General features: G+C 34.5%; 1 protein-coding gene across 1 annotated transcript in view; it reads left to right on the top strand.

The window, feature by feature from the left end:
* Positions 1-20,988, top strand: part of LOC149807269 (serine palmitoyltransferase 1-like) — a 103,376-nt gene that overhangs the window by 3,841 nt on the left and 78,547 nt on the right. The window contains exons 2-4 of the mRNA XM_089964262.1: positions 4,513-4,617; positions 9,963-10,066; positions 19,057-19,150. Of these exons, the coding sequence (XP_089820388.1) occupies positions 4,513-4,617; positions 9,963-10,066; positions 19,057-19,150 (303 nt within the window). The remainder of the gene's footprint in view (positions 1-4,512; positions 4,618-9,962; positions 10,067-19,056; positions 19,151-20,988) is intronic.

The following is a 20,988-nucleotide window of genomic DNA, read 5'->3' as shown; positions in this document are numbered from 1 at the left end:
TTCTATTACATTTTATGCTAATTTAAGGTAGTTTAATTCTATTACATTTGTATGTTAATTTAAGGTAGTTTAATTCTATTACATTTTATGCTAATTTAAGGTAGTTTAATTCTGTTACATTTGTATGCTAATTTAAGGTAGTTTAATTCTATTACATTTTATGCTAATTTAAGGTAGTTTAATTCTATTACATTTGTATGTTAATTTAAGGTAGTTTAATTCTATTACATTTTATGCTAATTTAAGGTAGTTTAATTCTATTACATTTGTATGCTAATTTAAAGTAGTTTAATTCTATTACATAATACTATTTATAAAGAAGGCTTGGAAATGCTTAATCATGCTTTTTTGGATGCCAGTTTTTTTATCTGGGATGCAGAAAATCACACGATGGGAATCCTCCATATGCACACAATACAGAGATCTTGGAAACGCTTATGTGTTCTTGGATGCAATTTTTTTATCTTGGATGCAGAAAATCACTGAGGTGGGAGTCCTCCTTATGCATGTAATAGGTGTGCGGCAAAATTCAAAGACTTGCCAGTCCTGCTTCAGCCACCTGCTTTGTGGGAAAATGTGTTGATCAGTTAGCTTTGCTGATATTTACAATGACAGAATTCAGTGACTGAAAGACCTCTTGATGTACATACATGTTGCCATTTTATAAGAGCACATAAAAAAGAACATGATGCAATAGCTGGGTGGCAAGTTCAAAGGCTTTGACTGGTGGCAGGGTGGGAAAATGTACTGATATTTACAGTGATTGAATTCAGAGGCAAAAAGACCCAGAGATGTACATGTGGTCATTTATAAAATTACATCAAATAAACAACCTTAGCTTTCGTTATTGTGTTCATTTCCGAATGTAGTGGAATAAGCAGTGCAGTTGACCTCAGAATCAAGACATGTTGAGACTTAGACAAAATGCCATTCATAAGTGGGTGACAAGTTGCCTAAAAATGTAAACTTTGCCTTCTTCTGTTAAGAGGTACATTGACTGACCATACCATATTTTTTTTTAGCCCGGTTAGTTCTAGTTTTGTAGCGAAATGTATTCATCAAGACATCAGTAGCTAGGCCTAGTTTTTATATCAGTTACATTGTCAAACTTTTGCCCATTCACAAGCATTATGTTTTGATAGCTGATTGACCATTAACCCTTTTCCTTGTAAGGTAGCAACTATCAACTTCCTGCATGCTATCCTTTGATGATAAAACAAACAATCTTGTTATTTTAAGATCAAAATCGGTGATCTGGATATATATTAGCTGCCTCTTGTACACTATTTCGTCATAAAATTAGTTTGAAACTGTAAGTGAACTAGTAAGCCTAACAGGAAATAATGGCAGACTTTGCTAAGTTTACCAGTTTATTAAATTGTCTGTTTTCTTAAATCATTAGGCAGATATATTCAGAAAAAATATACAGGTCATTGAAACCAAAGCCTAGGTATTATCTTAGTAAAGATTTAACTTTCAAATGCAAATTATGTAGGTCAGAAACGTATGGGACAATGCTATGTTGTGGAATTCGTGAGATGCTCTTTAAGGTCTAAGCTGTTTTCTGACTTGACATGTATTTGCGAAAATATGGGAAAAAACAGCAAATCAGATACTATTGCCTAAAATTACTACAAGTATGTATACAAATAAATAAACCATAAATTTGTGATCCTGTCAATGGACTGTTGTAATGAAGCTATATTATATTGAGTGATTACATTACGAAAACCTCTCCATCTAAAAATAGATGCACTCATGTCTGTGTTGATTCTGTAGGAAAGAAGGGACTGCAACCTTTGATGGTGGGACTCCTATTTTTACCAAAATGGGAGTCCTGGACTCCTAGTTTTAAAATCCTAGCGAGACCTCTGCAATAGCTGGGCAGCAAATTTAAAGACTACTAGTCCTACTTCAACCACCTGCAAAATGCATTGATTGTTTAATGATTTTAGCTGTACTGTTATTTACAAATGACGTAATTCAGTGGCTGAAAGACCCCTAGATGCACTTGTCATAAAAAAATGATGATGCAATAGCTGCACGACAAATTCAAAGACTTCAACTAGCTACTGAGAGGAAGAATGTACTGATGTTTACAGTGACTGAATTCAGAGGTAGAAAGACCCAGAGAAGTACATGTAGTACTTTGTATTCAGTGATTTGACACTTGTGTCAGCAAGTACCAAGGTATCAATGGTTGGTCTTTTAGGTCACTTAAAATAGTAGCACCCGGGATATACAGTTCCATATATATTAACTCTGATGCACATAGCCTACCTAAACAAAGCAAGATTGAAAATATATTAGGACTTTATTGATCTATTGTTGAACAGCAAAAGATGTGAAAAGGATAGTGATGGCTTAGGCTCAGTAACAAGATACCTCTGTAGATTTTTACAGTCTTTTACTGTATAAAATAAGAATGCTATAGCATTGTTTTAGTACATTAGAAAATCAGAAATTGTCATTGGTTTTGATAAAAGTAATCATGTTGCATAGTACATAAAAGGGTTAATAGCAAGCAGCACTTACTAAAAAAGTAATTAAAAATTAATGTTTTGTAAAAAGATTTGATTAAATCAGTTTAATTTTATCTGTTCTCATTTGTTTATTCCCAACATGTCCAGTCAGCTTGCCTCCCCCAAATTTGTTCCTGGCTATGCTTGTTTGTTTTGTTTTCGGAAGTAGAAAGTTATGTTGATAGTTCAGATTGACTTGAAAAACATGGCTTTCTTTTGACTCCAAGCATGCTAAGGGAATTGGCCTGGCAAGACATAAGAGGCAAGTAATGAAATAGAAGCATGGTTAGCAGCTAGACTTGTGTACAGAATGGGGCAGGTTCAGGTATAAAACGGATCAGCTAGGGTGGGCTACAATGGTGTATGTCTCTTTTGCTGTTTTTAAGTATCCATGATATCATTTTTTAATCTTAGAAGTTGCTATTGCAGAATAGTTGCATAGATTCTGCTTTGTTAGTTAGCAGTTCATTTGCATGGATACTGTTTGTCAAATGCTTAATAAACTTATGCATTAGTGAGAAATAGGTATGAACAGCTAGGCTATGTGCTATCAGGTTTAAGTGTGACCATGTGCCTGTAACTGTCTATCTATCCATGGACCACATGTCTGTAACTCAGCATCTATCCATGTGACCACCTGTAGGTAACTCTCCGTCTGTCCATGTGACCTTCCATCAATAACTCTCCATCTGTCCATGTAACCACCTGTATGTAACTCTGTCTCCTAAACTGTTGCTTGGAAATTTGCCACACTTGGGATGTTGGTTGTCCATATTGAAACCATGTACAAAAGGGGCAGGCCATATGTACTTGCTTGTAAGTCCAAATGCAAACTGCAAAGACCCATATCTGCTTCACACAATGTGCTGGCAGATCTAGGTCTGTGCATTTTGTTAGGAGTAATCTACAAGTAATGTAGACCCTGATCTGCATGTGCATTATACTATGGCAGATCAGGATCTTCGTTGTTTGCAGTTTGATTCAACTTATAAGCGAGTATATATGGTAATTTTGGAACTTTTTCTCAAGTTCCAAGCTGAGTGACAGAGCTAGCTCCAAGGTACAAAAATTAATTACTCTGATATTTGTGAATAGTTTTTAGACCCATTGTGTCCATCGAGTTATAGCATACATAATGAATGTATTGGATTTTAGGGTAAAGTTTTTAGCATAATTCTTCATACATTAAAATATCAATGAAATGTACAGTGTATTGGACAAATTTTGTAAATAATTATGGAGTACACAACAATGCAATGTATATTTGTTTTTATCCAATACAAAAATGTATTAGGTACAGAACTCAGCCTTTACATTATAAGTGTCACTCATTTGAACCAGTAAACACATGAAGTATAAGGGGTTGACTTCTTGAAGGTGATAAAAAAGTGGAATTAATGGGATAACTAAGAAAGGTCTTTGGCAATAAATGCATCAGTTTCTTTTCTTATGACAAAGAGCTTTTTGTATTGAAGCTTTTAAGAATGATGAAAGAGATGAAATGTTTTTGATGGTTAATATAAACAGTACATTTAGTTAGCCTTTTGTTATTGCATGCTATAATTTGCTTTATTTTTTAGATATGTTATTTAGAAAAAAGAGTAGAAAAGCATATTTATATTATTTTGATATCTTCTTCACAGGCACCAGCATATTATCTGATATTTTATATCCTATTCACAGGCTCCAACATATCTGTTATTTTATATCCTATTCACAGGCTCCAGTATATCTGATATTTGATATCTTATTCACAGGCTCCAACATATCATCTGATATCTTATTCACAGGCTCCAACATATCATCTGATATTTGATATCTTATTCACAGGCTCCAGCATATCATCTGATATTTGATATCTTATTCACAGGCTCCAGCATATCATCTGATATTTGATACCTTATTCACGGGCTCCAACTTATCATCTGATATTTGATATCTTATTCACAGGCTCCAACATATCATCTGATATTTGTTATCTTATTCACAGGCTCCAACATATCATCTGATATTTGAGGCTTTGCTTATACTGTGGATTATCAAGCTGATTTTTTCAAAGTCCTATGCTCCTGGCAAAACAGTGCTGACTGAGAAGGTATTGAAGTTTATAACCTTATAATTTTCTTATCTAACATATGAACACACTTTGGACTTAAATTTTAGCACGAAATTGTCCAATCAATTTGATTCATTTGAATCTTTTGGGTTCAGCAGAATGAGCCTTTGTGGTCTTTCTGTTTAGCCTATTTGTGATAGTATTTCTGCACTTTAAAAAAAAAAGATACAGAAATGAAGTGTGATATTGTCAGGTACCTGGTCTTCATATGGTCACAGGTGAACAAGAGATTTTAATTTATTTAAGGGAAACTAGACAGATAATTAATGCTTATCTTGGGTTGAGCAGGGTTGCATGACAGAGTGTTATTGTAGTTTCCTTTTATTTTAAGAAGAAAAAAGCATTTTCAAAAAATTATCTCAGTCTTGCACATGTTTTTCTTGTTATGCCTGGAAGTCTGTGCTGGGTTTGTCTGGAAAAATGAATACCATAGTTAGTGATGTAATTATCAGATACTGAGTTGTGATTGGCAGTCTTACCTGTATATGTTTTGTGCACTAGATATGCCATGTGGCAGAATGATGTTACAGCCCAAAACCTACATATTTTTTATTTCTTTTTCAAATATATTACCTGATCTAAATGAATACATTAAGAATATGTCCAGTGCCTTTTTAATTTAGCTACTACCTCCTGGGTTAAAAAAAGACATTAAAATCATCTTTGACATGGTTAGAAACAATGGTCCAATAATTGTTGTCTGCTGTCCTAGAAAAAAAGTCAGACGAGTAGTTTCCTCATGGATATAGGGATGGTGTCCACATACCCTATAGTTATCAGCAATTAGTTCTGCTTATGCCTGTGTGCACTTTTCATATGAGGGTCTCACAGATTCCACTTATAAATATGCCTTTACAGTGCAGGGGCAAAACATTGGAGTTTCCTTATTGCTGGGAAGTATATTTTATCTGTTTTCTACCTTGCTCCAATTTAATTCCTGATGAATAATTTATCACATTGGTTGTTAATTTCATCATGTATTGATTCAGGTGGCACCATCGTAACTGTCTGTACATGGGTTGTGAGTACAGACAAACCATTTCTCTACTGACCCAGTTTCTTGTAAATTTGGTTAGTAATTTGCCTTCATTCCTAATTTAGTTTATCTATAGTTCAGAGTATATTGCTATTCATTAGTTATTGAGAATTATTATGTCAGTGTTAGTGTACCTTGTATCAGTAATTACATGACACTTAACTGCTGTATATGCCTTTGTTAGCTGTCTTTAATTACAGGTATCAGGTGCTGTGTACAAAGCTTAGTTATTTGAGCGCATTCTGTTTAAACTGGCAAAGGATAATCACCCCACTTGCATCAATTATATGGGGTGCAGTTGAGATCATAAATGTAATGTTTGTACTCAGTGGATGGAGGTTGGAAGGTCAGTCATTTTACCAAGCAACTACTGGACCAGTTAGTGAGCTAGCAAATGAAAGATTAGAAATTCAGAAGCTGTTGGCATTTTTACAGATTCCACTTAATTAGAAATTTTTTCTTGACTGTACTTTTGAAGGCAGAAAATTCCTGCGTTTAGGAGAAAAATTGTTCAGTACCATTTTCTTGTTCAACTTTTGCCTCTGGTGATGCAGCTGGACTTGTATCTTAAAATGAGTTGACATGGTACAGAGTCCTAACTAGGCCCAATCTGACTACAATCAGATCTCTGCTGTTATACATGAAAATCTGACTATGACCACTTAAGGGTAATGTTCTGATGATCTTTGAATTGGCCAATGAAAATGCAGCTTTCAAAAATCTGAAAGTGACTGAAATTGTTTGGTACACATTCATGTACTTCATCCATAGTGCTATGTCTCCAAATGCGAAGATGTTAGACTTCATCTGACTGGTTGATAAAATTAGCAATTGTGCGATTGTGGTAATAACATAGGTTACCAGAACATGACCCGTAAGCAGTTGCTGTCTGATCTTCATGTAGGACAGTGTAGATCTGATTTTAGTCAGATTAAACTTGGCCAGACATGAAACTTTCCTACACTTGTTATGGTGAATCACCTTCCCCCAGTAGCCAGTGCCAGAGTACATCCTCGTATCTTACCTGACACTGGATGGCTCGTATGGTTGTCTCCCATAAGGAGTGTTACTGGCTACTGTTGACCCATTGTACCATCATGCAGCAATATGGAGTTGACCCATCACTGCCCCAGTACTAGCTGTGGCAACAGTCCAGTCCCGAGGGCTTGATACAGTCTGATACAGCAATAGTATGATGGAAGATGCTTGGAGGCAACCATACCTCAATAACAACAGACTTGTAACCACATTAACCACACCATTCAAATGGTTTCTACAGCACAAGCATTTTGTCTATGAGATTCATCATTATCACTTCATTCATTTTACAGTTAAGTTTCAAGCTCACAAACACAGTCTTGTTTGCCAACCTGATGATGTCGAGAGAAAAGTTTGTTTCAAGCACCAACTGAAGAAATGTTTCATCTGCTTTTGTCTGAAGTCAGCCCACTACTCCAATCACCTATCATTTTCTTGTACAAAATTTTTGCATCCATGAACCTCTGGACAAAGAGAGGTTAGTTGCCATTGAAGCAGCTTCCCAGTCAGATGGGACACATATATCCTACATTGCTTGGTTAGACAGCTCCAGGAACCAAAAGATTGGCAGGCCTTTTTTCTCCCAGCATCATTTACCACCCAGATTCATTGGAGAGTTCAACAGATCACATTTACCAGTCTTTTAAGTTCAGTCATAGACAGTACTCTTGTGGTACCAGCAATGAATAAACCAGCCTCTTTACATGTAGAATGAAAGTCCTTTTCAGACATGCAGCACTCCAGCCATTTTTCACCAGTCTCCTCAGAACTTCAACTTTCCAACAGAGAATCCTTTTGAAAGTCATGCATGGGAATTGGTATTTTAAATGGCATTTATCTTGAAAGAGCAGAATAACACCTGCTTCATAGTGCTGTAATGGCCTCCATGAACATGCAATTAGCAAAAATTGATGTGTTCATTGCAAAGTTTACTTTCTTGAAGGACAATGATTAGATAATTTCAGTTGTTCTTCCCCCTGTCAAGCCTTTTATTCTATGGCAAGATTGAGGAATTCAGGAGGCAGGCCACCAGTGAGGCAAACAACTAATTAGGGCTGTCAGAATTTTCAAAAACAATTAAATGATCCTAATGATCAGTTGCCTGGATAACTGATCAGAAGGAAAATACAGTTAACTGCTTCATTGTTGGTAAATGCTGGCATGAACATTTTGGTGGTCAAAGTGTAAGAACTGTTCATGTTGTTTTTATTTGTATCAAAATGTGAAGTAAATGAACATATAGTTATCAAAACTGTGAAATAAAAAGAAATAAATCATGAGTTACACTAATGTCATCTGGTACAAAGTCCAAGAATTCATCCTTATTGTCTAAAAAGTTCTGAAATCCTCCATCATTGTTGTTATTATTATAATAAATATTGTATGACTTCCTTTCCATGGCTGCACTATCATATGTGGGTGCTTATGTAAAGACTGAGCTTGGGCTTTATATGCAACACTTTAATCATACAGTTTGTGAAATCTGTTAAAGGTGGTCATTTGTGTGGCAAGATCAAATAACCAGTCTCTTACTTGCCACTGAGCAAGTATTACACTTGTGGCCCAATCAAAGGGTTGTCATGTGGGAGAAGAAGCTAAGAAACTAAGGTCAAACATTTACTGGAAGAGGCAGAACTAACTTGGCACGAAACAAATACATATATTTGCAGCTAGATCATAGGATTCTAAACTTGAAAACAAAGTGAGTGCTGCCTTAAAAAGCCAAGGGCATATGGGGCCATGTGCACTGGCAGAAAACTTGCATACTGTATAAAGGGGTACTCAGTGGCTCTTTTTATTACCCAGGTTACTATCAATGGGTGGGTACCCACTGGCAGGCCTACCTTTTATAGGTTAAGTGTGAAAGACCCCAGAAATCCTTTCCCAGGAGAGGCCAGAGAAACAAAAAGGAACTCTTTACGCTACAGCATTCATGGAAACCCTTCTACCAGTCCATTTGCTTATCTGGGAGTCATTTCTCAAGCTCACTGACAGCTGTCCCCAGGGAGAAAATGTGGGTTTCAAACCAATTCCTCTTCTGGGCCAGAAAAGCAGTTCAAGATGCTTTTTCACCTGATTGTTTGTATTCTGTTATTCTTTGAGCAGAGGTGAATTATCCAATAATCTGCAGTTTTCTTAATAGACAAAATCTGTTAGAAGTATTGAATATGTTAGAAGTATTTCTGATAAAAGCGTCATACATGGTACCATATGACCAGAAATGTGTCCATTTATACTAAATCTTTATCAGAGCTCTTTTAAAGTAAATCATGTAATTTGAATCAGACTTGTATGAGCATTTAAGACAACAGGAATAAACTAACTTGTTAAATATTTTCAGTGTTTTTAGGCAGAAATGTTTCAAAAATAGTGACCATATTCTGTTCAGTTGTCAGGCACTGGACAATGTTGCTAGACTGGTTTTGAAAATTATATATCTCTTTCAGTTGAAGCAGTTTTTTGGGGATGCAGGTTAACTGAATTTGTCAGAGTATTGTACTTAGTCATGAGAGACATTTGATAAAAGTTGTGATCATCTGTAAGCATATCTGACATTCTCAATTAGTTCCTTGGTGGTAAATAAAGTAATAATTTTCTCCCTATCTGATAAAGTGGGCTATGTCGAAAGTAAATAAAAAACAATACAGAGTAAAAATAATATTACATTTTTTTCAGAATGACTAGTCAAGTTTTAGAAAGAATTTTATAACTGTGTGGTCCTTTACAGGTTTGAGTCTATGACAGCAATCAGGCCCATACTGTAATTGACCAGTCAGGTGTTTATTTAAGTTTGTTTTCTGTCATATGCAGAACAAAATGAAACAGCTGAAACAATTCTCCTTTTATGACCCAGTTTTGTCTTTTATTAGTTTTCAGCTTTATTGATATGCAGTGGATGTCTAAAAATTTCTACAGGACAAGTTAAGTTACAAGTTACTCGTAAGAACAGGTAGCTAAGTAGAAATAAGTAGAAAATGTCATTGCTTGATTTCGTTATTCTTGCCCATCATTTAGTTGCATCACTTATATATATATATATATATATATATATATATATATATATATATATATATATATATATATATATATATATATATATATATATATATATATTAGGGCTCTACTATCAGAAGCTTTTCTTGATAACTAATAATCAAATGAGCAAAGTGAATGTACTTGAAATAGTGCCAGTTATATCAGTATCTGCAACAGATTATAGGATCTAAGTAGATGTTCATTTTTGTTGCAGGAAAAGGAGGCTCTTATTGAGGAATGGAATCCAGAACCGTTGGCCCCGGATGTTCCTGATGATCATCCAGTCCTACAGGCCATGAATAACAATATCATATCTGGGTAAGGATGTACACAGTTTTAACTAAAACTCTGATTATTGGTCAGGAGATATTTATTTTCTGTATGTATTGGTACAGTAGAGTTTTTCTTTACTTGTATGAAGTAACCACATCTTCATGTATATGCCATCTTTTCAATTTTTTCATCAGATGGCAAAACCCAATTTTTTTGTGCTGTCCATGACCATACAAAAATGTTTTATTTGGTTTCCAAAAACATATAAAAAAACCCCCAAGCCCAAGCAATAAAATCAGCACTGTACGGCTCATGTTATTTTTAATTTCTCCTCCACACTTGCTCTGTGATGAAGCTGCTCAGTGGTGGAGTAAATGAGTAAATGCCTAAAAATCACCACCATGACTTGGCAGACATATCCTGCACTTCTTCACCATGGGATGTGGGTGGGGTGGGGTGGGGCTGTTTGACATTATTAAATGATATTTAAAAAGCCAATGCATAAAGACCAATTATGGAAAGACCAAATGTCATAGTGATTTCCGATTGGATACTGTTTGAAGAATTTGTTGTCTTTATATTGATTATATATTTGTCATTTAAAAATCTTTTCAAATAAATTTGTATATTCACTACATGTGTGTTTAGAAAAGGTTGATTGGCTTCTATGCATCATACTTTTGTTTGCAGTTAATTCAGATGTTAGATGCAGTTTAAACAATATAGCACAAGACGTTTACATCATACATCATGAAAGGTAGATGATGGACACTTCTAGGAAATTTACACTTTGACTTTATTCAGAGACATCTTGATGATTGGCACACATTGCAGCATACATTTATCTTATTGTTACAGATATTAATTAATCCTACAAGATATGGATAGTTGAATTCCATTTGACTATGACTGCTATTTAAAATAATAAAAAGATCAAAAAACACTGAATTTACACTGAAATGCGAACACATGTATAGTCCTCCAGCAGTAATGGCAGCGCGCAGGGTCAACAACAGCATGTATTCATAAGATTGAATATACACAACTTTGAGTCAACTAGATTCTGATTCAGTAGTGCCTGCTCAATATGTCTGGTAAGGAATCAACCATTTCATTTTCATGGGAGGGTGTGAATGTCACTACTGGGATTTTATTGCTAACCAGGATTTTTTTTCTTTCATTACAAGATACTTTTTTCAAATAAAATGAAGCACAGAGTAAAGTCTTTTTCCCAACATTTCAAGAGACCTCATTTGTTTAAAGCTTCTTTAAAAGATTCCTTATACCTTCCCCCACCCACCTAGAAAATTTAATGGTCTGTCCCAGAGAGAGACTTGACTGAAGCAGAATGTTTTTAAACACAATCAAAGCAGTTGCCATTATCAACACAGATAAAATTCTTACAGAATTGGCTTCAAACAAAAATGTCAGTTTCAGCTTTGAAGGTGTTATTTGTATTATTTAAAACCATCTGACTTGCAGCATTGCACTGAACAGACACAATTATAATCCAGCAATTTACACAATAAATTTTGTTGCAGTTAAATTGAATTAAATTTATTGAATAAACAATGAATAAATGTGACAGAAATTGTCGTGATTCCAAGACTAATCCTCCTGTCCATTTCTGTGATCATACTCAATTTGCCATTAAAAAATTTAAGATTTTATTTTCCAACAAAAGAAAATCATTCATTTATTGTTTGCTGACTTGTATTTTCTTGTTTTGGCAAGTATGACATTTGAAGCTATCAGATCTCAGTATACAAAATAAAAATCTTAATATCTTTTATTGAGTCAGTAAATCGGGGTTTATTTAGTTTACTTAATTAAAGAAAATGTGTAGCTGTATAAGGTGCTGTACAGTGGATCATTGTTGATCTCAAAATATGTAGCTGTATGAGGTGCTATACAGTGGGTCATTGTTGATCTTGAAATGTTTCACTTGATAAGGTGCTGTACAGTGAATCATTGTTGATCTTAAAATGTGTAACTGTATGAGAGGCTATACATTGGATCATTGTTGATCTTAAAATGTGTAGCTGTATGAGAGGCTATACAGTGGATCATTGTTGATCTTAAAATGTGTCACTTTATAAGGTGCTATATAGTGAATCATTGTTGATCTTAAAATGTGTAGCTGTATGAGAGGCTATACAGTGAATCATTGTTGATCTTAAAAAGTGTAGCTGTATGAGAGGCTATACATTGGATCATTGTTGATCTTAAAATGTGTCACTTTATAAGGTGCTGTACAGTGAATCATTGTTGATCTTAAAATGTGTAGCTGTATGAGAGGCTATACAGTGGATCATTGTTGATCTTAAAATGTGTCACTTTATAAGGTGCTGTACAGTGAATCATTGTTGATCTTAAAATGTGTAGCTGTATAAGGTGCTGTACAGTGGATCATTGTTGATCTTAAAATGTGTAGCTGTATGAGAGGCTATACATTGGATCATTGTTGATCTTAAAATGTCAGTTCAGATATTTTCAGCATTGACAACTTGAACCTATTTATAGTGGATGAAAATCTACACTTTGCGTGTTCATTTTGCAACTGTAAACTGTCTAACTGTACAACAAGCGTTAATACGATAAAAACTATTTTTTTTAAAATCATCTTAGCACACCAATTTGTACAAAGTTAATAATAAGTTTAGTTTTGGAACATCAGTTGTGGAAAAGTTAACATCGTTATCAGCTTTTAGAAAATTCAAATATGGCGAACAGTGTCGACACGGGAAGATTCAAATGTTTTACAGATTCAGTGCTAGTTGTGGTTTATAAACATTTCCGATATATAAATTTGGTTGCAAAATAAAGCTTGGAATATGCCAGTTTTGATGATACATGATGCATTTATTTAAATTGCCAAACTTTTGGTCAAATCTGCATAAAGTTTGAGGGATTATTTCTTCATGTAGGAATATCATAGGAATGAGCTACAACCACTGACCAAACTGTTTATATCTCCTCTGATTGGATTGAAAATTTCATGAATATTCATGAAGTTTTAATAACCCGCATTTTGTAACAAAGAAGAGAGGTGTCACGTGACTGCAGCATGATCAGCGCTTATTTCCAATGATGCGTGAAATCTGTTACTTTCGGTGATTATAAAGTAATAATTCCATTAATAAAACATCAAATAAAAAAGAAAACATGCCCATTATAAATAATTTTATTAGGTTTTACAATATATAAAATGTGTGTTGCAATCAGATGACATGTGTTGATGCTGCAATGAAAATTGTACACTTGGTCAACAGTTTCATCAGATTTCCAGGTAAACTTATCTTGTCCATGTTAGACTGCAGTTGCTACACAACGGAGGTTTTAAAATTCATTTTTTTGATAATATATATGATTCTATTTGCTTCCATTAATATAGGGTGATTTAGTTGCCAATGGTAAGTGGACATGCTTTTGTTTTATTGGCAAATAATTGCTGGAGTCTGTAAAATGTTCATAAACTAGGGTGTATTAATTATTGTATCATTCAGTACAGATTTATTGAACATTGTGCTCAATGAATACATCTTAACTTTTAAATCACAGTGGCACAAAGAAACAACCTGCCAATGGTGAATTGTCTGATCCTCAGACTCCAAAGACACAGCAAGTTTGTGTCGGCTCGCAGGTGAAGGAGAGTAAATCTAAAGTTATTAGAAAATTTAAGGAAGAGTGGAAAAGTGAACTTCTGTGGGTGAAAATAATTTTAAAGATGGAAATAATATGTGAGTAGTATAAAGATGCTCGAAAATCAAATCCATTTGGCATAAAGTAACTTACGTCATCATGAGATAAACCCTGAGCATACGATTGTTGTTGAAGCTCACAGGGCAAAGACAAAACACCAGTCCGTAGCTCATGTGATAGAAGAACAGGTTGACAAATCAATAATAGAGGGTAAGGATTGAAAGCTTGTGCACTTCAGGACACTCTATATCATGGTGAAGGAGAATCACTGGTACCAAAATCCGTGATGACCATGTCAGTCTTACTGTCGGCTTGTCGTCTTTTACAAAATACTTAATAAGTTTGTCTCTTTATTCAGCATGAGACAAAAAGATCATGAATAATGAACAGTTCCAGCTATGAGCTCATGAACGTCAAAAATCAATGACTTTGGATATTTTGAGAACCCTGTGTTAGTAAAGATCTATCCGGAGTATATTTTTTATGCTTTCATTGATAGTGCCTAGTTGAGTTGACTTGAGCTGTGACAGTACCTTTTAGATGTATGAGTTTAGTTGGATTAGTTAATTTAAATGTTTTTGAGAACATTGTATCCAAAATGTAGACCAGTACATTGGATGTTTGAGAAACAATTCCTGAAAACAGCTGGTTTCACTTTCTATGCTGCACATTGCATTGGGTCTTCACTTCATCTGTCTTTTAATTACATTAAACTCCAAGTAATCACAATAAAAGCTGAAAATTTGCTAAGCCCTAGGTCTAGTGCTCAAAATTTAAACTTTGACCCCCCCCCCCCCCCCCCCCCGGCAAGGTCTGCTGGGCTCAGCATGTGCCTGTAGAGATTATTACCAGTCTGAACACACATAATATTTCTTGGGGTTCATCTTCCAGTAAAATATGCAATTTTCAAATGTACTTTATAAAAGACCAGTCAAAATGTACCATATAACTCTTACAAACAGTAATGTATCATATATTAACTATCAAGGTAAAAGATAAATACTAATGGTTGATCAAATGTTCATACCATACAGTATATAATTGGTTCAGTTTTGCAATTCAGCTTATGAAACATCAGGAACTAACAACCAGTGACAGGCATATTAAGTTGATATGTGATTGGGATATTCCACAATAACTCATCACAAGCCTCTTAAGGTTTCTCAGTGGCCCACAAATGAAGATGACAGTAGCAATTTATTATGTGCACTCACAAAAAAAGGTGAATTAAAATGAAAATTCCAGACCAAGCCAGTCTGAGGCTGGATCTAACAAGAATTTCTCAGAAAACAGCAAGGCACACAATGATATATCAGTCGTTAACAATGTTCATTTTACAATTCCTCCCTATCTTGTAAAATAAAAACACCAGGGATTGTCATCATGAGCCATCAGTAGTACCCTTTACAGAAAGTACAGAGGCCCAAGCAGTTTCGTAGATTTATAAGCCAGGGATTGTTTATTAATCAGGTCAAAGAAAACCTTATAATGTACATCACATGGTATAATGATATTGGATATTACTACAGATCAATTTACAGTATTTATTTTAAGGGCTAAGTCTTTTTCTTCAAATATGCAGCATTACAGAGTTCTGTTCATATGTAGGCTTTTCAGCTTTATCTCTTAAGGTCTTGAGAATGCTCTTTTGTACTACACTGAAGGACCTTTACGATAAGTGAAGGAATTCCAGGAATTTGATGTTGTCAATTAACTAGCAATAAAGTGAAATAAAACAATTGGATTTTGTGATCACTCTGGCTAACATGAATTGGTCTTAGACATGAAGGTATATGCCAATGATAATGGACTCACATATGCCAGTTTGTGCAGACTGGTTGGTACATCGGGGAGTGTGCACTTAGCTGATTGAGGATCAGGTGTAGTAGAAACAGGTACATGTGTTCTTTGTGAGGTTCATCAAAGACATTTAAAATATTGAGGACAGATAACTATTTTACTGGTGGCTAAAATTATAGATAGCAATATGTCAGTCTGTCAGGATAAACAGGTCTGTTATTTAAGAATACAATTCTAGTCATCATTTATATACCTAAACTATATATTGTTATATCTGAACTTATCAACCAGCTCTGCATATTAACCTCAGTCTGCCATCCCTGATTATTGTCAGTTTTACTGGTTGCACAATTTTGAATCATCTCCATAATGTTGGTAATGTTCAGCCTTTCCCAGTTTTTGATGATATTCAAAAATAGCGGTAGAAAATATTTATCTTTTGTTTCAGCACTTCTGAAATTAATCTGTAACAAAAAGCTTACATACAGAAACATTGTTGTAAATGCAGTTGACATACATGATAAGCATTGCACCTAGAAGCCTCTGAGCTAAGATAATGTGTCCCCCAGTCCCCGTAATCAGGGGGATACAAAGTTCAAAGGGACAAGTAATTTTATTAATTAGAAGTAATGGTAGAAAAAGCATAGCCAAGGAGTGCATAGGGGTCAAAATTGGCATTTAGTTTTAAAATGAAAATTTTTAAAATTGTTTTTTTATACTTCTTTATGGCAGCCTGCATTGAACTTTTTTAAGTTTCCAGTGTTTTCAGGAACAGTTTAGCTGTCTTTTTGTGTTCAGAATCAAGAAGTTTATATTTACTGAAAACTACTGTTACAGTAATATACACACTTGTCACATGCATTAAAAGTTTTTTCAAATCGGGACTGCTCAGGTGGCCTAAGTGGCTTATGTGTCGACCTCAGATGTGAGAAGTTGACGGTTTGATCCATGGCCGAGTCATACCAAAGACTTATAAAAATGGTACTAGCAGCTGACTTGCTTGGTGCTCATCATTAAGAGGTTAATGTCAGGACTGGTCAGCCAGGTGTGAGGATAATTTGTCTGGGTGGGACATCATGCTACATGACTGCGGCATGGTGCCCCAGTGCTAGACATCACTATAAACTGCCACACTGCAGACATTTTAGCGATATGACTGAAAAATTGTTAAAGCTATATTAAAAATTGAAATCACACATACACACACACACACACTCACATGCAAATTAGGGAAGATATCAACAAAAATATAGTTTCTCAGGACACATTTTGTTAGACAGATTAGAAATCAGGAGCCCCCCCCCCCCAATATTACACATCTTCCAGATAAGGAAACACTCTCAGACATATTTCAGTCTTTAGCCTTACCTGGATTTTGTCCGAAGTTTCCATTTTTCTGGCGTCAGTTACACTCTTTATCTGGATTTTATAATTTGTTATCTAACCTCAGATACACTCACTCTTATCGGGATTTTGTCAGAAGAGTATTTTGACTAGCCTCGGATATTCTCCCTCTTATATGGATTGTGTCAAAAAAGTGTTTTGACTAGCCTTGGATATGCTCACTCTTATCTGGATTTTATCATTTGTTTGAATAGCCACAGATAATCGCTTATCAGGATTATGTCAAAAGAGTCTGTTTCAACTGGCCTCAGGTATGCTCACTCTTATCTGGATTTTGTCAAAAGAGTCTGTTTTGACTGGCTTCAGATATGCTCACTCTTTACAAGATTTTGTCAAAAGTGTCTATTTTGACTGGCCTCAGATATGCTCAATCTTACCTGGAAGGTGTCACAAGTGTCTGTTTTGACTAGCCAAGCACTCTACGAGTATTCTTTTGATAATTCTAAACTACCATATGCTGGTAGTAATAAAATAAAAACAATAACAAGTCCTTCCCTTACCATATGCTGGGCACTTTTCAACCAACTCTTATCACCATCATTAGACAATTTGTCTGTATTTGTATCCATAGGCTTTGTTCCATGGCAGGAACACCATCAGTCCATCCATTATTTGATACCCAATCAGTTAAATGTTTTCCGCCACCACATGTAAAGACAAATCTATGATTTCACTGCATCCAACTGTAATATTATGCCAGTAGTATTTATAAGTCTAAGACTGATTGGCCAATACAAACATCTGGGATGCATGATATGGAGATGGCAAGGTTACAACTCAGATATAGAACATGGAACAGGCATGACATACCTTATCAGCTTTGGTGACGGGGTTTGTACATGGGTTGGTATTTAAGAAAACATTACAAGGTTTAAGAGCCAAATAATTTCATTTTCTTTTGACCTTGATGCATTGCTTTGGTTTTAATTATCATATTGTGAAAACAGGGCCTAAAAGATTTTGTGCCAGTGCATACCAGAATGGTGGGTTTGGGCTATCATATGTTTGAACTAGTAACTGAGTGTGCAATAAAATTATGTCATGACTTGTTTTACATTTTCTCAAAATATACTGGTTGCTTATAAAAATATATTTCACAAAAGAGAATAGTTTTTAAGTATTGCTAAAGCAGGGAAAAGGAAGTCTTGAAGCGAACAGTGATTTTGAGATAAGATTGGGTCGTGGTCTGCAAATATGAAGAAAGATTTTGGAATTTATAATCCTGTCCAGTTTACCTAACTTGGGTAGGTTGGGATGCTGATGGGTATTAATATAAATCTATGTGTTTAGTATTAACTAAAAAGCTTAGGTATAGTGATGCATTGTTGCAAACATCTAGTCTGATTCAGGTATAGTGATGCATTGTTGTAAACATCTAGTCTGATTCAGGTATAGTGATGCATTGTTGCAAACATCAGACATCTAGTCTGATTCAGGTATAGTGATGCATTGTTGCAAACATCAGACATCTAGTCTGATTCAGGTATAATGATGCATTGTTGTAAACATCTAGTCTGATTCAGGTATAGTGATGCATTGTTGTAAACATCTAGCCTGATTCAGGTATAGTGATGCATTGTTGCAAACATCTAGTCTGATTCAGGTATAGTGATGCATTGTTGCAAACATCAGACATCTAGTCTGATTCAGGTATAGTGATGCATTGTTGCAAACATCAGACATCTAGTCTGATTCAGGTATAATGATGCATTGTTGTAAACATCTAGTCTGATTCAGGTATAGTGATGCATTGTTGTAAACATCTAGTCTGATTCAGGTATAGTGATGCATTGTTGCAAACATCTAGTCTGATTCAGGTATAGTGATGCATTGTTGCAAACATCTAGTCTGATTCAGGTATAGTGATGCATTGTTGTAAACATCTAGTCTGATTCAGGTATAGTGATGCATTGTTGCAAACATCTAGTCTGATTCAGGTATAGTGATGCATTGTTGCAAACATCTAGTCTGATTCAGGTATATTGATGCATTGTTGCAAACATCTAGTCTGATTCAGGTATAGTGATGCATTGTTGCAAACATCTAGTCTGATTCAGATATTTTTAGTACCATGAAAACTGTCATGAACAGGCATTTTATATGATACTGCATTTTTTTTATTATTTCAGCAAGGCAGAAAAGTATGTAACCATCAGGGGTAAAAAATGCATCAATATGGCCACCCTGAATTTTCTTGGCATGGTTGGAGATGCATCCGTTGAGGTGGGTTTGAAATTATTTGGTTATCGAGTAGGATTTCTATTCCTATTTCTGTATGTGTGAAGGAAGTACCTAAAATAAATAAGGACTTGTTAGAATCCTTATTATATTACTATTCATATTTCTGTATGTGTAAAAAGTACCTAAACTAATTAAGGACTTGTTATAGTCGTTATTGTATTACTGTTCATATTTATGTATGCATAAGGGAAGTACCTAAAATAATGAAGGACTTGTTATTGTCTTTATTACTATTACTATTCATTTTTTTGTATGTGTGAAGGGAGTACCTAAAATAATGAATGATTTGTGTTAGAATCCTTATTATATTACTATTCATATTTCTGTATGTGTGAAGGAAATATGTTAAACAGATAATGATTTGTTCATACTTTTGTATGTGTGAAGGAAATATCTTAAAGGAGGATTTGTTCAAATTTCTGTATGTATGAAGGCATCATTTTAAATAGATAAGGATTTTTTCAAATTTCTGTATTTGTGAAAGCTGCATTTTAAATAGATAAGGATTTGTTCAAATTTCTGTATGTATGAAGGCAGCATTTTAAATAGATAAGGATTTTTTCAGATTTCTGTATGTATTAAGGCAGCATTTTAAATACATATGGATTTGTTCAAATTTCTGTACGTGTGAAGGAAATATCTGAAATAGAAAAGGATGTGTTAATATATCTGTATTTGTAAGGGAAATGTGTTAAATAAACAAGGACTTGTTATAATCCTTATTAAATAATTATTCCCCACATTCTTTTGAGGATTGCAGTAAATGTGGAAAGGACATAGATTGTTAACTATGTTTGTCAATTTGTCTGTCTGTCAGCATGTTTTGTAGTTAAGTCATTGTAATCAGGCATTTGTACCTAATGAAAACATTATCTAGTTTAAAACATGCTTCAGGGATTTTTAATACCCTCCATCTATTCATTCATTGGTGCATCTATTTATTGGAAATTTACAGTTGTTGACTATGGTAACAGTGTGCAAAAGGTTCACTATATTTGGAGTTCTTTCCTGGACCTATTTGGTAGAAATTAATGGGTCAAAATACTATAATTTTAATCATGTTGGTAACAATGGAAGATAATTTTTTGGACAGATTTGTATATCTGCATTCACAGATAAATGACACAGTTCATGAAATGGGAACATGACTCAAGAATCCACATTGCAAGCATAGTATTTTGCAAACAGAGCCTTTAAAGGATGAATGAACACTTTAGTTATCTGGATTTTGAATACAATCTAGTTTTCGTTATATATTGGTGATATGCATATCTTTTGTGATACAGCAGTGGAATATCATGATATTTTTCCCTCTTGTGGTTCACACAGCCTTGAAAAATCTTTGAAACTAAGGTTATCCTTGAACTTAGACTTTGAAAAAGTTTGGTATTTTTAAAAAGTATTTGAATTCTTTGGAAAACTCCTTTTTTAATTTCAATACTTTTGAATTGATCTACCAGAATATGATCATTAAAATTGAATAGAGACGTATCACTTAAATTCAGACTTGTTGTTTACTATTTTTCTGAAAGTAATGAATAAAGTAAGAAAATAGGATAAAATTGGGTTGATCCAATCGTACATAACACATCTTGTTACCAGATGGAATAGTATCCCTTTGTTGTGGTGGTGCACTAATTAGTTACATTTTGAGCTTTGCTTTTGATATGTTCCCATTTATGCAGTAATAAACAATACAACATGTGGACAAAGTTAAATTTCAGTAAGCAAGAGCGTAATATTTGGAAACTTTAGAGAGTCACTGAAAGGTTACTCTGGAATGAACCATGCAACGTTAAAAAATATTGTCATGAAATAGA

The sequence above is a fragment of the Sinohyriopsis cumingii genome, chromosome 1, assembly GCF_028554795.1.
Source record: "Sinohyriopsis cumingii isolate HCF-2022 chromosome 1, ASM2855479v2, whole genome shotgun sequence".
NCBI lineage: Eukaryota > Metazoa > Mollusca > Bivalvia > Unionida > Unionidae > Sinohyriopsis > Sinohyriopsis cumingii.
This window is presented reverse-complemented; position numbering and strand designations above follow the sequence as displayed.